The sequence below is a fragment of the Mus musculus genome, chromosome 9, assembly GCF_000001635.26.
Source record: "Mus musculus strain C57BL/6J chromosome 9, GRCm38.p6 C57BL/6J".
Classification (NCBI taxonomy): domain Eukaryota; kingdom Metazoa; phylum Chordata; class Mammalia; order Rodentia; family Muridae; genus Mus; species Mus musculus.
The window spans coordinates 122,991,491-123,005,528 of NC_000075.6; the positions used below are offsets into that span (position 1 = coordinate 122,991,491).

Below are 14,038 nucleotides of genomic sequence, written 5' to 3' on the forward strand. Positions count from 1 at the left end.
TCTCATTACCAATTAAAATCACAGTTATAGACTAAATCAAGATTTCTTTTTAGAAATTAAAGACTTTTTAATACTCCTATTTGATGCTCTTTGTATAAAAGGATAAACTATATTGATAGTATAACCAAGGTTAATCCTAACCTGACAGCATACTGACTTGAATTTGAGCTCTACAATTTACTAATTGAATACCTTTAATAACCATCAGTCTGTGAGCCCTGATTTACATGCCTGGAAAATGATGGTAATGATTTGGGAAGTATTTCTGACTCAAAAGCCAAATCACATGTGAGCATAAACTGTAATGTACTTAAAAATGCTTAACATTCCTCACTACCTGAAGGTACTAAGATTTAACAATGTCTATCAGGAAAAAGCAGCTAGAGCTAGAATCAGAGCTTCAGTCTTTGCAAAAAGCAAACCTCAATCTTGAAAACCTTTTGGAGGCAACAAAAGTCTGCAAACGCCAGGAAGTTTCCCAGCTGAATAAACTACATGCTGAAACACTCAAGGTAGGTATCTGGAATGTCTATTTAAATTGGAACAGTCTCTTTTATTAATAAAAGTTATTTCCAAACACAGATGGCAGAATACCCTAGTATTCTGAAAGACTCCAGTGGCAACATCAAGGAGGAGTAATAAAACATTTGGGATCAAATTCTGTTTCGTCATGAACTTTAGACAGTGCTTCCTAACATCTGAACTTTTTTCTGTTAATTCTTTTTTTTCTTTTTCCTTCTTTTCTTTGAGACAGGGTCTCAAAGCCAAAGCTTTCCTCAAACTCACTCTGTAGCTTAGGCTGGCCTTGAACTCTTGATTCTCTTGTTTCCACCCCTATGAGTACAAGGTGTGTGCCACTATGTCTAGCTTTGCAGTATGCTTTTTGTAACATTCAAAGATAGGTCTTTTATTGTTGTTGTGTTGTTTTTTTTCAAGACAGGATTTCTCTATATAGCCTTGGCTGTCCTGGAACTCACTTTGTAGACCAGGCTGGCCTCGAACTCAGAAATCCACCTCCCTCTGCCTCCCAAGTGCTGGGATTAAAGGCGTGCGCCACCACTGTCTGGCTCAAAGATAGGTCTTAAGCCAAGGATAGTGGTGCAGTCCTTTAGAGTCAGATCTACTTGAGTTCGAGGACAGCCAGGGCTACACAGAGAAACCCTGACACAAAACAAAAACAAAAAACACAGGGTTGGGGATTTAGCTCAGTGGTAGAGAGCTTGCCTAGCAAGCGAGCACAAGGCCCTGGGTTCGGTCCTCAACTCTCAAAACAAAACAAAACAAAAAAACAAAAACCACCACACACACACACACACACACACACACACACACACACACACACAAACAAAGACAAAGGTTGGTCCTAGGTCTTTGTATATTAACTGGTATCTGAAGTGTTTCGTACTGTAAACCTTGTCACCCTACATCCTTTGGGTAGGATCCAGTGCCGTGTCTGTGCCGAGGACCTCATACAAGCTTAGATGCACTGAGCTACATCCTCAACCTGGCTTTTATGTTTTGGATGACTCAGTGACCTTTAATGTTTTCCAGGTTCCCACTGCCTATGAGCGGTTCTGTTGGAGACACACTTGCCCAGGTGCTCATGTTAGAGTGTCAGCCTTTGAGCAAGTTGGGGAGCAGTCTTCTAGCACTCTCTACTAATGGGCACCCTGAATTCCTTAGAAGTTTCTTGTTGTTTGTTTAAATTTAATTTATTCATTTTACATATGTAAGTATTTTGTGTGCATGTATGCTCCATATGCATGCAGTGCCCATGAAGTACAAAAGTGGGTCTTATAATCACTGGGACTGGAGTTATAGATGGTTGTCACCGTGTGGGAGCTGGAGTCAAACCCTGTCCTCTGGAAGAGCATGTATTCTTATCTGCTGAGCTATCTCTTCACCCCACCCCGGACCCTCGAATGTTTGCTAATGTGATGAGTGAAAAATGGGATCTTGTTAAGGTCCCACCACCCACCCAGCTTCAAGTTCCATTTTTAAAACTGTATTTCAACTTAGCATGCAACTATATTGAACTGTTTTGTTTATTTGGTCCTATGCTTAAAGAATACATCCTCAGCCGGGTGGTGGTGGTGAACACCTTTAATCCCAGCACTTGGGAGGCAGAGAGGGCAGATTTTTGAGTTCAATGCCAGCCTGGTCTACAAAGTGAGCTCCAGGACAGCCAGGGCTATACAGAGAAACCCTGTCTCGAAAAAACAAAACAAAACAAAAAAGAATACATCCTCTTGATAAACTGATGAATAAAATTTTAATTTTTATTCCTATTGATAAAATCTAGTTATTTTCCCCTTTGTACTAATGTTTCTTTCCACAATGATTGTTCTGCAGATAATTACCACTCCAACCAAGGCTTATCAACTTTGTTCTAGACTAGTACCAAAGTCAAGCCCTGAGGTGGGGAGCTTTGGCTTTCTGTGCACAGAGAGCTCTAGCAGGCTGGATAATGATATATTAAATGAACCAGTGCCACCTGAGATGAGTGAGCAAGCTCTGGAGGCCGTTTCAGAGGAGCTTCGAACTGTGCAGGTAATGCTTACTTTTTAGGAAAAAGAAATAATTTAATGTTCATTTGGATAAAATTTGGGTACTAGTTTAACTCTGTAAATTTTAAGTTTGCGTATATAAAGGTTTTGGACTTGTCTGTTTTTTTGTTTTGTTTTGTTTTTTTCGAGACAGGGTTTCTCTGTGTAGCCCTGGCTGTCCTGGAACTCACTTTGTAGACCAGGCTGTCTTCAAACTCAGAAATCCGCCTGCCTCTGCCTCCCAAGTGCTAGGATTAAATGCATGTACCACCATGAGCGGCTTAGACTCTAATTTAATTCAAGGTTGAATTTTAACCACTTCTTGCTTTGTGCTTAAATGTATCCATTTCAATCAGATATGGTGTAATTTTGAAACGTAGGAATGATCAGTGTAACCTTCTGAAGATTTCTGGCCCAGCAGTCCTTCACTATGTTTTCTTCTATACGGGTTTGAGTTTGTTTGTTCTAGTTTCTTGTCTCTTTAACCAAAAAGAAATAGGGCAGGGGAGTTCTCTTAGCAGTTCAGCTGCCTTTCTAGGGGACCTAGGTTCAATTCCCAGCACCCACGTGGTGGCTTCCAACTTTCTTTTTTTTTTTTTTTAACAATGCTTATGAATTTCTTTTTTTAAGATTTATTTTCCCCACATTTTTTATTAGATATTTTCTTCATTTTCATTTCAAATGCTATCCTGAAAGTCCCCTATACCCTCCCTCCACCCTGCTCCCCTACCCATCCACTCCTACTTCTTGGCCCTGGCGTTCCCCTGTACTGGGGCATATAAAGTTTGCTAGACCAAGGGGCCTCTCTTCCCAATGATGGCCGACTAGGCCATCTTCTGCTACGTATGCAGCTAGAGACATGAGCACTGGGGGTACTGGTTAGTTCATATTGTTGTTCCACCTATAGAGTTGCAGACCCCTTCAGCTCCTTGGGTACTTTCTCTAGCTCCTCCATTGGGGGCCCTGTGTTCCATCCAATAGCTGACTGTGAGCATCCACTTCTGTATTTGCCAGGAACTGGCAAAGCCTCACAGGAGACAGCTATATCAGGGTCCTTTCAGCAAAATCTGCAATAGTGTCTGTGTTTGGTGGCTGATTATGGGATGGACCCCCGGGTGGGGCAGTCTCTGGATGGTCCATCCTTTCATCTTAGCTCCAAACTTTGTCTCTGCAACTCCTTCCATGGATATTTTATTCCCTATTCTAGGGAGAAATGAAGTATCCACGCGTTGGTCTTCCTTCTTGTGATACATTTACACAATGGAGTACTACTCAGCTATTAAAAACAATGAATTTATGAAATTCTTGGGCAAATGGATGTATCTGGAGGATATCATCCTGAGTGAGGTAAACCAATCACAAAAGAAGTCACTTGATATGCACTCACTGATAAGTGGATATTAGCCCAGAAACCTAGAATACCCAAGATACAATTTCCAAAACAAGAAAATAAGGAAGACCAACGCGTGGATACTTCATTCCTCCCTAGAATAGGCTTCCAACTTTCTGTAGCTCCAGTTGCAGGTGATCTGACACCCTCTTCTGGCTCCTGTGGGCACCAGGCATGCAGTTGGTACATAGAAATATATTCAAGCAAAATACCCATACATAAAATAAAACTAAACATTTTTTTTTTAAATGTAAAGGCCTTTTTGATGACTGCAATGTGTTTAATGCAGGAACAACTGAGTGTTCTTCAAGTGAAGCTGGATGAAGAAGAACGTAAAAACCTGAAACTTCAACAGAATGTTGACAAGCTAGAACACCATTCTACACAAATGCAGGAGGTAAGGGGCAGAGCCCAGCCTCAGAAGGAGCTGAAACCCTCAACGTGAAGGCACTGTGAGGAGATGAGATGAGGGATTCTCCCTTAAAAGCCCTTCCACTCTTGAAGTTCTTTTCATTTTCCTTAATAAATCTATGTACACTCTGACCTCTTTTGAGGTCCCCCCGCCCCAACATTGCCAGATGAAAATTCCCTTACTAAGCCCTAGTCAACTTTTTGTACTTCTCTGATAGTGACACAGATACCCATTGTCTCAGTTCTGGACCACTTAGTGAGGTGTGCAAGTGGACTGTGTAGAAGAAATCAAAATGGTCTGTGCACACTCTCATATTGATGTTGGATTGTCATCTTCATTATAGTTCATAAACAACCAAGTTTCGTCTTGTCATTTACCTTAAAACTAGACATTAAATACAAAAACAAATTGTGTCTTAGTATACTTTTCCAATGTATTTACTTTTCCCAAAGCTTTTCTCATCAGAAAGAAGCGATTGGACCAAACAACAGCAAGAGCACGTCACACAGCTGAGTGACCTGGAAAAGCAGCTGCAGGATGCTCAGACTAAGAATGAGTGTAAGTTTGGACAACTGGGGACACTCAGTATTGTTTTTAATATTTAAATTATTGAGTTTTGTTTGTTTGTTTGTTTGTATGTTAAGGGCTTGCTTGTTTGTTGTTAGATAATTGATCTTAAATTTTCATGGTAAATGTATAATAAATAAACTCTCAAAGAAATAATTTTCCTCAAGATTGGTCACAAATGAATATTACAAGTGTTTACTTAAAGTTTATTTAAAAGCTGGGAAGATGGTTATGTTGCCTTACAATTTTGAGGACCTGAACTCAGAATCTAGAGCCCACATAAAAAGCCGGGCATGGTGTGACACACATCTGTTATCCTAGTGATATCAAGATGGAAGACAACAAACAGATCCCAGTTCACTAGACTAATCCAGCCTACTTACTAAGGCACTGGGCCAGTGAAAGGCCTGGTCTCAAACAACAGTGGAATGCACCTGAGCAGTTAGTTCTATCCAAGTGTCTGCTCTGACCTGCACACGGACATACGTGAACAAGCATACCTAAATAAATACATACAAACACACACACAAAGTTTAAAGTCCTTTAAAAATGAAGTGTCTTTAATTTGAAAGCTGAGTTACATTAATAGTGACAAAGTAAACCATAAATTATTTATATACTCTTCTAGGTATGGGGTATCTTTCCTACTTTTATTTTAGTATATACTTGTCTTCATCAAGCATTTTCAGATAAGCCAGGTAATCCAGCAGTGAGTGGGTTAAGTCAGGAGGTTCAGCAGCTGGAGGTCTTCCTGGGATGCATAAGATTCTATCTCCAAAATATTTTCAGTAAATTGTAGTAAACTATAAGTCACTTAATCTACTTTTTAGTTGGAGTTAAATCTTTTGAGGCTACAAGTGTTTAACCCATTGTTGAAAAGTTCTGGTATATTACTAAAGCATTTCAACAGCTAAGAGCACACCCCTTCAAATATGTTAATCTCTCAAGTTTTTCTTATACTAATAGTTTTGTTGCATATTCAACTGGAAAGAATATCTTAAAAAATCAAGTGACCTAAAAACTAGGAACAGATGTTATCTCTTTCTATTTCTGCAGAAATGTTGGGACAGCTGAGTATGGTAGCATATGCCTATAATCCCAGAACTCAGGAAGTGAAAGCAGGAAGGTGAGGTGGGCAGGGTTATCCTTGCTACATGGTAAGAATAAGGCCAGGCTGGGGCAAAAGAAATGTAGGTGCAACCAGGACCTAAGGAGAGGAGAAAAAAAAAATTTAGTGTTTAGTGCTTAGTTGTTGGTGTTTGTCCTTACAGTGGTAACATTGTTATTATTTGCTTGCTTTATAAATAATATAGTCTCCTTTATACAAAGAACCTGTAAAGGGACCTGTTGAGACCTTGATTTCCTTTATTTTCTAGTTTTGAAATGTGAGGTGCATGACCTGCGAATTGTTCTTAATTCTGCTGACAAAGAACTTTCTTTGGTGAAACTGGAGTATAGCACATTCAAAGAGAATCACGAGAAAGAACTAAGCCAGCTTTCTGAAAGACATGTGCAGGTTCAGCTTCAGCTGGACAACGCCAGGTAGAGTTCTCTGATGGCTAAAGATGCTTGCTTCATTATTCGTAGTACTCTTTGAAGTATTATAATCCCAACTCACATTGCATAAGCCATCAAGTACACTGTTTTCCTAATTGGTGTTGGCTTCACTATAAACAGTGTGTGTGTGTTTAAGTGTATTGATTTACTTTTTTTTGCTTGTTTTTTTTTTTTGTTTTGTTTTGTTTTGTTTTGTTTTTCTGAGACACTGTCTCCCTATGTAGATTTGCCTGGCCTGAAACCTATTCTGGTTCCCTAGTGCTGGTATCTAAGACATGTGCCACCACACCTGATCAAATCACACTGCATTATCTACTGAGCTATGTGTTTAAATGCTATCTTAAAAAGCAATGATTATCCTAGCCTTTAAAATATATTGGTCAAAATGTAATTATAATTTTTTTATTAACAACGTCTTAGTGTCTGTAGTGTTATATAAGCTACTTACTGGGCTGCTCACCCTCTGACCCTCAGTGTCTGGTGATGCTTCTGCGTGGTAGAGCTCACACTGCCATTTGCTTCTTACTGCCTTTTGCCTGTACTCTCCACCTTGAAGACATACACACATCCCCATCTCACCCCTTAGCCGCTGCTTCATTGCCCTTTGTGGTTTGCTGCTTCTGCCCTCCTCAGTTTGCACAGCGTATGGGTCTGCCTCAGTGAGCCGTATATAAGCTACAGCTCAGAGCTGAGGTTGTTGCCTGATTCTTTGGGTGACTGCTGGGTACCCGTGATGCAGTGTGCTGGGGAGAGGAGCAAAAAGCGTAACTGAACCGGCAACTAGTCATTCTTGCTGAGATTAAATTCTCTGATGTTTCCTGTCCTAAAAATATCCGTTAGAGCTAGACTTTGTTGTTAGCAAAGTTCTTAACAGCTGGATTTGAACCGTTAACAATGCTTGGAAATTAAGTTTCTAGTGCCTAGCTAGAAACACTCAAGTGAGCTACATCACCAATTGTCAATTAGCTGTTAAATTGCCAATCAGTTAACTTCATGAGCAAGGATATGGAAGGAATACTTGAGGCTAGTATTTCCTTTTCATCTGTTTCTTCTGGTTTTAGTGGTTTCCACATGGGTACCAAGGGCAACCCACACAAGGCCATGACAGCTCTCTGAAAAACGTAAATGCTTTGTGATAGAAAAACTTGAACTTAAGAAAATCTGACTCAAAAAAGTTTATACTTTCCATTTCAAAATTTCTTCCTGGTAAAGATTAGAAAATGAAAAACTTCTTGAGAGCCAAGCCTGTCTACAGGATTCCTACGATAACTTACAAGAAGTAATGAAATTTGAAATCGACCAACTTTCAAAAAATCTCCAAAACTGCAAACAAGAAAATGAAACTTTAAAGTCTGATCTGCATGTAAGTGATTAACAGTGTTGTAGCTGGTGAGTGAGTGAGTGAGTGAGTGAGTGAGTGAGTGAGTGCATCCTGGGTCTTTGCTTCCTGTCCCGTTCTCTGATTTCCTGGAGCAACCACAGTTCTTGGTATATTTTAACTGCCTGATACTCACAACTGTCACATCACACCTAATATATGGTTGTCTTTTAGAATTTGGTGGAGCTTTTTGAAGCAGAAAAAGAACGCAACAACAAATTGTCATTACAATTTGAAGAAGATAAAGAAAACAGCTCTAAGTGAGTGCTGCTAATTCTTCCTATTAGAATATTGTTCAGTACTACATTCTTTATCTTGCTTTGGGAACTTTAGGGTCTTGCTGTCTAGCACAGGCTAGCCTTAACCCCGCCTTCCTCCTGTTTGGGTCCCATGTGTTAGGAGCATAGGAGCATAGGGCTCCACTGTGCACTGCTTTTAACTTGTGCTTTCATTAACACCTTAGCTATTTTCAATTTGGAGAGTTCTTTTCATTTAGGGGTTAACTCAGTGATATAGCACTTTCTTTTTTTTTTTTTTTTTTTTTTTTTGGTTTTTCGAGACAGGGTTTCTCTATCTGTCCTGGAACTCACTTTGTAGACCAGGCTGGCCTCGAACTCAGAAACCTGCCTGCCTCTGCCTCCCCAGTGCTGGGATTAAAGGCGTGCACCACCACGCCCTGCTGATAATACACTTTCTTATTAGACTTGAGGCCCTGGCTTAAATCCCAACACCACACATTTTTTTAAAAAAAGGAATTACTTTCCTTTAAAGCATTCCAAAGTGAACAGCAAATTTTGTAAAAGTAGCTGTGAAGAAGGAAACTTCAGTTAAAAATATAACTAATTAGTCTTTGTTTTTGTTGGTTTGGAGGAGTGGTTGGTTGGTTGGTTGGCTGGCTGGCTGGCTGGTTGGTTTGTTTGGTTTTGGTATAGTTTGGCTTTGTTTTGTTTTGTTTTGTTTTGTTTAGAGACAGTGTCTTACTATGTGATCCTGGATGACCTAGAACGAATAGAGATACACCTGCTTGCCCCTGCTTCCTGAGTGCTAGGATTAGTGTATACCACCTCACCAGGCTACTGACTATCCTTTTATTATTGGAGTATAGGGGGTGACTTTATTTCTGTCTTCTATCAATCTTTTTCTATTCCTTTTTTCCCAGACTCTCATTGTCTTATTCCTGTCTCTCTCAGTGAGTCTCTGTCAGTAGTCTCATGACCACACTAGGAAGAATAATTGGGTTTTAGTCACTATTTACAGCATTCTTTTGTGATTGTTCTTGGCCCTGATTCACTATGTTGAAAGGAGAGCCTGCCACTTCTTGAGATATAGAGAATTAACATTTAGTCATGTCCAGTGAGCTGGAGCCAGTGCTGTGAGTCTGTGCTGTGGGTGCAGGAATACAGAGTGAGGCAATGAATGAGACATCCCTGTCTGTAGTCATGGGCTTTACCTTCCATTTCAGACAGATGCGATAAATAATGTGTGCTGTGTGCTAGGTTATCAAATGCCAAACCCTAGAGAAAAAAATGAAAGAGTTGTGGTACAAAAATAATTCCTCATTAAATAGTTGTGAACAAACATATTCAACTTTTAGATCTCCGTGGGAATGTGCTAACCCAGGATTTGCCTGATAGACGTCACTGAATGACATTTAATTTGAGTCTGCATGTTCATTTTATGATTTCATTAATTCTTTTTTTCCAGAGAAATCTTAAAGGTTCTTGAAACTGTACGTCAGGAAAAACAGAAAGAGATGGCCAAGTGTGAAAAGCAGGTCAGCTTCCTATCCTGAATATAGAATTTGAAATTTGTAACTTTTATTCCTGAAGTCTGAAAAGAAAGTGGCACAGCTTTACAGTGTTAGAAATCACTAATAAAAGGCTTCTTGTTGTTGCTGCTGCTGCTGGGGTTCAAACTAGGGTCCCTTCCACTGAAGTACATCCTGGGTCCTGTTTGTTTGTTGGTTTATTATTGAGACAGGATCTCTGTGTAATCCTGGCTGGCCTGGAACTTTCTATGCAGACCAGACTGGTTTCCAGCTCTCAGGGTGCTGGGATTACAGGCATGTTCCTCTAGACCTGGCCACCCTTGATATTTTGAGGCAGGGTCACACTATAGATGCCCTGGAATTTACTCGGTAGCCCAAGCTTTCTCTGAACTTAAGAGCCTCTAGGCCCTGCCTTCCAAATGCTAGGATAACATCTGACTAGTTCTGTTTTGTTTTTGTTCTTTTAATTTTGTTTGTTTGTTTTTGGTTTTGTTTTGTTTGAAACTTGGTTTCTCTATGTAGCTTTGGCTATCCTGGAACTTACTCTGTAGGCCAGTCTGGCCTTGAACTCATAGACCCAACTGTTCTGCCTCCTAAGTGCTGGGATTAAAGTTGGGGGCCACCACTCCCATTCCCTGGCTTGAATTTTTTATTTCTCTCTCTCTCTCTCTCTCTCTCTCTCTCTCTCTCTCTCTCTCTCTCTCTCTCTCTCTCTCTCGTGTGTGTGTGTTTGTTCGTGTTCTGGTTCTATTATTTGTTACTATTTTCTATTTCCCAGGTGGCTGTAATGATATGTACTGGTGCTCAGTTGATTGAGACCTCAAAACCCACTGTCCTTTAGGTACTGTTAGAGTAGACTAATGTGCTGTGCAGTTATCAGCTTGGTTTTTGTTGTTTTTAATGTGACTATTTACTTTTCACCATAGATGGCAAAAATACAGAAACTAGAAGAAAGCTTGCTTGCTACTGAAAATGTTATCAGCTCTCTGGAAAAGTCTAGAGAGTCTGACAAGGTAGGTAGAGTTTTCAGTGTTATTCTTTTGTATTTTGTTTCTTTATTTTTGTTGTGGTATCTATTTATTATTAGATCTATGATTTCTCTATATAGCCTGAGCTGGCTTTGAAATCGCAATCATTTTACACAAGCTTCTGAGACACAGGTATATGTCATTGTACCTGCTTTACATTGTCTTTATAATGCAACTTAGGCATTCCTGTCTTCTGTACCATCTCTGTCCTGCAGGATGACTTACAAACTGCCTGGTCCATTTGCATTTAGGTCCTTTAAGGGTGCTGGAGAATTGGAAATTCAATTAGGTAATTTGTTTCTTAACCTCAACCACAAACTACTCTTTTTTAAAAAAAAAAAAAGATTTATTTTATGTATATGAGTATGAGAAAAGGGCATCAATTCCAGTATAGACGGTTGTGAGCCACCATGTGGTTGCTGGGAATTTAACTCAGGACCTTTGGAAGAGGCAGTCAATGCTCTTAAGCGCTGAGCCATCTCTCCAGCCCCACAAACCTACTCTTCTCTATTTTTTATTCGTTTGTTTGAGACATGGTCTCACTATGTGTACTAAATGGATTGGAACTTACTATGTAGACCATGCTGGCCTCAAACTCAGAATACCTGTCTTTGCCCCCCTAGCACTGAGATGAAAGGCGTGTGCTGCCACATCCACCTTTACTCTGTTCCTTTACACGGCTTATGTAACATGTGTTGGTTGTTTCAACTAGACTGCTATTACTCTGACCCTATTTTACTGACTATAAGTTCATGATGTACAGTCTCAAATCCTTACTGTTGACTTTGCCAGAATAATAAAAGTGACTTGTCTTTCCAAATATAAAAATGGTCTAACCCTGTCGTACAAGCACTTAGGATACTGAAGCAAGACTCTCATTAGTTAAGAGGCCAGCCTGTGCTATATAGAGATCTAAAAGCTGAGCTAGCCTGAGCTACATAGTGAAACCCTATCTCCAAGGGAAAAAAATTGTAAAAGATGGAATGTCACATAATATTTGCTAAAGTAAATTGACTTTCTTTATTACCACTAGTTAACAGAAGTAGTTTATGTGTTAGCTACTTTTCTTACTGATGTGACCAAATACCCTGAAAAGAATTTTTAGTAGGGAAGATTTATTCTGACTCAGGAGAAGCAAGGCATGGCTCCATGTTGATAAGGAGCTCTATGGCTATTCATTGCAAAACACCTAATCAGACACCCAGGGAGCTTGTGTAGCAATTGGAGGTGCCAATAACCCTAGTACCCACTTCCTCCAACTAGGTCTCACCTCCCAAGTGGTCCATGAGCCCCCAAACACCACCAGCTTCTGGGAGTCAGTGTTCAAATGTAAGAGTATAAGAAAAAGTTTATTGAAACTGCAACAGTTCATCTTTTTAAATGATCCCCATAATGTTACTGGCTTTGCAGATAAATGTTTTTGTCCTTGTCAGGAACTTGTCACCAACCTCATGAACCAAATCCAGGAGTTAAGAATATCAATTGGTGAAAAATCAGAAACCATAGCCACCCTGAAACAAGAACTTCAAGACATAAATGTAAGTTCTGTCACAGGATGCTGAGCTTAAGCAGGGCACGATTCACAGGCTCTTTGGGGGTCTGTTAGCCATCCCAACAGGTAAGAAGATTGTATGTTGCAGTAAGTTTGACTGTAGAAGTTAATACCCAGACGATTTCTGAGATGTGCAGTGTGCACATTTCTGGACAAAAGCATTTCTGTGCCAGGTCTTTTTGACCTGGAATATTGTTCTCAGCACCATTCTCCAACCACTAACAAATAAACTAGAAATAAACTAACAGTTAAGGCTAAAGAGGGCTCCTTATTTGACTCAAGAAAAAAAAAAATACATGTCTTAGTTAAATTTGAAGATATTTATTACATGGAATTGTGTCTCTGATCTGAGACTCGATATCATTTTCTGAAGTAACTGTTGTTTAGCATTGATGTTTTGCCCTTTGCTTGGGCCAAGGTAAAGGCTTTTATCTGCATTAGTTCTGCTCTGACGGGGCTTGCTTCAATCCATATTTATCTTCACAGGCAGACTCTGATGAGGTGACAGAGCTAGATGGCTTTCTCTAACCTGCGGGACTGTCCTGTGGTTCTTCGCCATGTGCACTAGCTCTACCTCCTTCCCTAGCAAGGCTTTGTGGGGCTGTGGAAGTGGCTTAGTGGTTAGAGAAGTTGCTACTCTTCCAAGGACCTGATGCAGCCCCCCCCACTGGACATCTCATAACTCTGTGTCACGCGCACGCGCACACGCACACACAATAAAACTGAAAACAAACCAAGCCACAGCCACCACACGAGGTGTTACTGAATTAGCTCGTTAATGCAGTGCTCTCCCTGGAACTAAGAGACTTCTAAGTTGCTTTGCTGTGCAGATGAGCAGAACTCTAGCAGATAGCTCTTGTGCTGTGACTTTCTTTTCTGCAGTGCAAATACAATGCTTCATTGGCTGACAAAGAAGAGAGCAAGGAATTGATCAGGAGACAGGAAGTGGATATCCTGGAACTGAAAGAAACTCTTAGACTGAGAATCCTCTCAGAGGACATCGAGGTAGGTATTAACGTGGTACTTTCTTTTTATTATTTCTATTCTCTCTCTCTCTCTCTCTCTCTCTCTCTCTCTCTCTCTGTGTGTGTGTGTGTGTCTGTCTGTCTGTCTGTCTGTCTGTCTCTCCCCCCCGCCCCGCCCTTTTTTCTCTTTGAGACAGGATCTCATTGTGCCAACCATGCTGATCTTGAACTCACATAATTCCTCTGCCTCTGACTTTTTTTCAAAGGATGACTCAGAGGGTAAAGTTACTTCCTCTGAAGTTGACCATCTTATTTGAATCCTCAAAACCCACATGGTAGAAGGAAGAACTGTTTTATTGTTGAAAAACCAACAGTAAAAATTATTAAGTCCTATTCACAAAAATAAAATATATCAGAATCTTAAGGAGAAAATTTAGCAAGTGTTAGGCTGTCAGAGAGATTCCAAGTGATGTAAAAGAAAACTTGAAAAGGAAAGTACAAAATTACTATAGACACAAAAATTCATGTATTCTAGTTCAAATTGTAAGTCTTAAAAGTTGATGAAATCTGGGCATGGAGGCACTTGCCTTTAATCCCACTGTTTGGGAGGCCAAAGCAAGTGTACACAGGAAGGTCCATGTCAGCCAGAGTTACCCAGTGAGCCTGTCTTAAAAGGAAGGACAGAGAGGGAAAGGGGGAATCCAGGTATAAACATAAAATGCATACACACAAACAAACATAAAACAAAAAAGCTTCAAGTCAGCCGGTGTGATGGCTTTAATCCCAGCACTTGGGAGGCAGAGACGAGTGGAGCTCTGTGAGTTCGAGATCTGCATGGACCCAGGACCCTGTTATACAGAGAAACCCTGTTTTGG

At 40.2% G+C, this 14,038-nt stretch overlaps 1 protein-coding gene across 1 annotated transcript in view; it reads left to right on the forward strand.

The window, feature by feature from the left end:
- Kif15 (kinesin family member 15) overlaps positions 1 to 14,038 on the forward strand; it is a 67,653-nt gene that overhangs the window by 40,410 nt on the left and 13,205 nt on the right. The window contains exons 16-26 of the mRNA NM_010620.1: positions 371 to 512; positions 2,353 to 2,550; positions 4,226 to 4,333; positions 4,801 to 4,906; positions 6,292 to 6,457; positions 7,685 to 7,835; positions 8,025 to 8,110; positions 9,555 to 9,624; positions 10,545 to 10,631; positions 12,080 to 12,184; positions 13,081 to 13,203. Of these exons, the coding sequence (NP_034750.1) occupies positions 371 to 512; positions 2,353 to 2,550; positions 4,226 to 4,333; positions 4,801 to 4,906; positions 6,292 to 6,457; positions 7,685 to 7,835; positions 8,025 to 8,110; positions 9,555 to 9,624; positions 10,545 to 10,631; positions 12,080 to 12,184; positions 13,081 to 13,203 (1,342 nt within the window). The remainder of the gene's footprint in view (positions 1 to 370; positions 513 to 2,352; positions 2,551 to 4,225; positions 4,334 to 4,800; positions 4,907 to 6,291; positions 6,458 to 7,684; positions 7,836 to 8,024; positions 8,111 to 9,554; positions 9,625 to 10,544; positions 10,632 to 12,079; positions 12,185 to 13,080; positions 13,204 to 14,038) is intronic.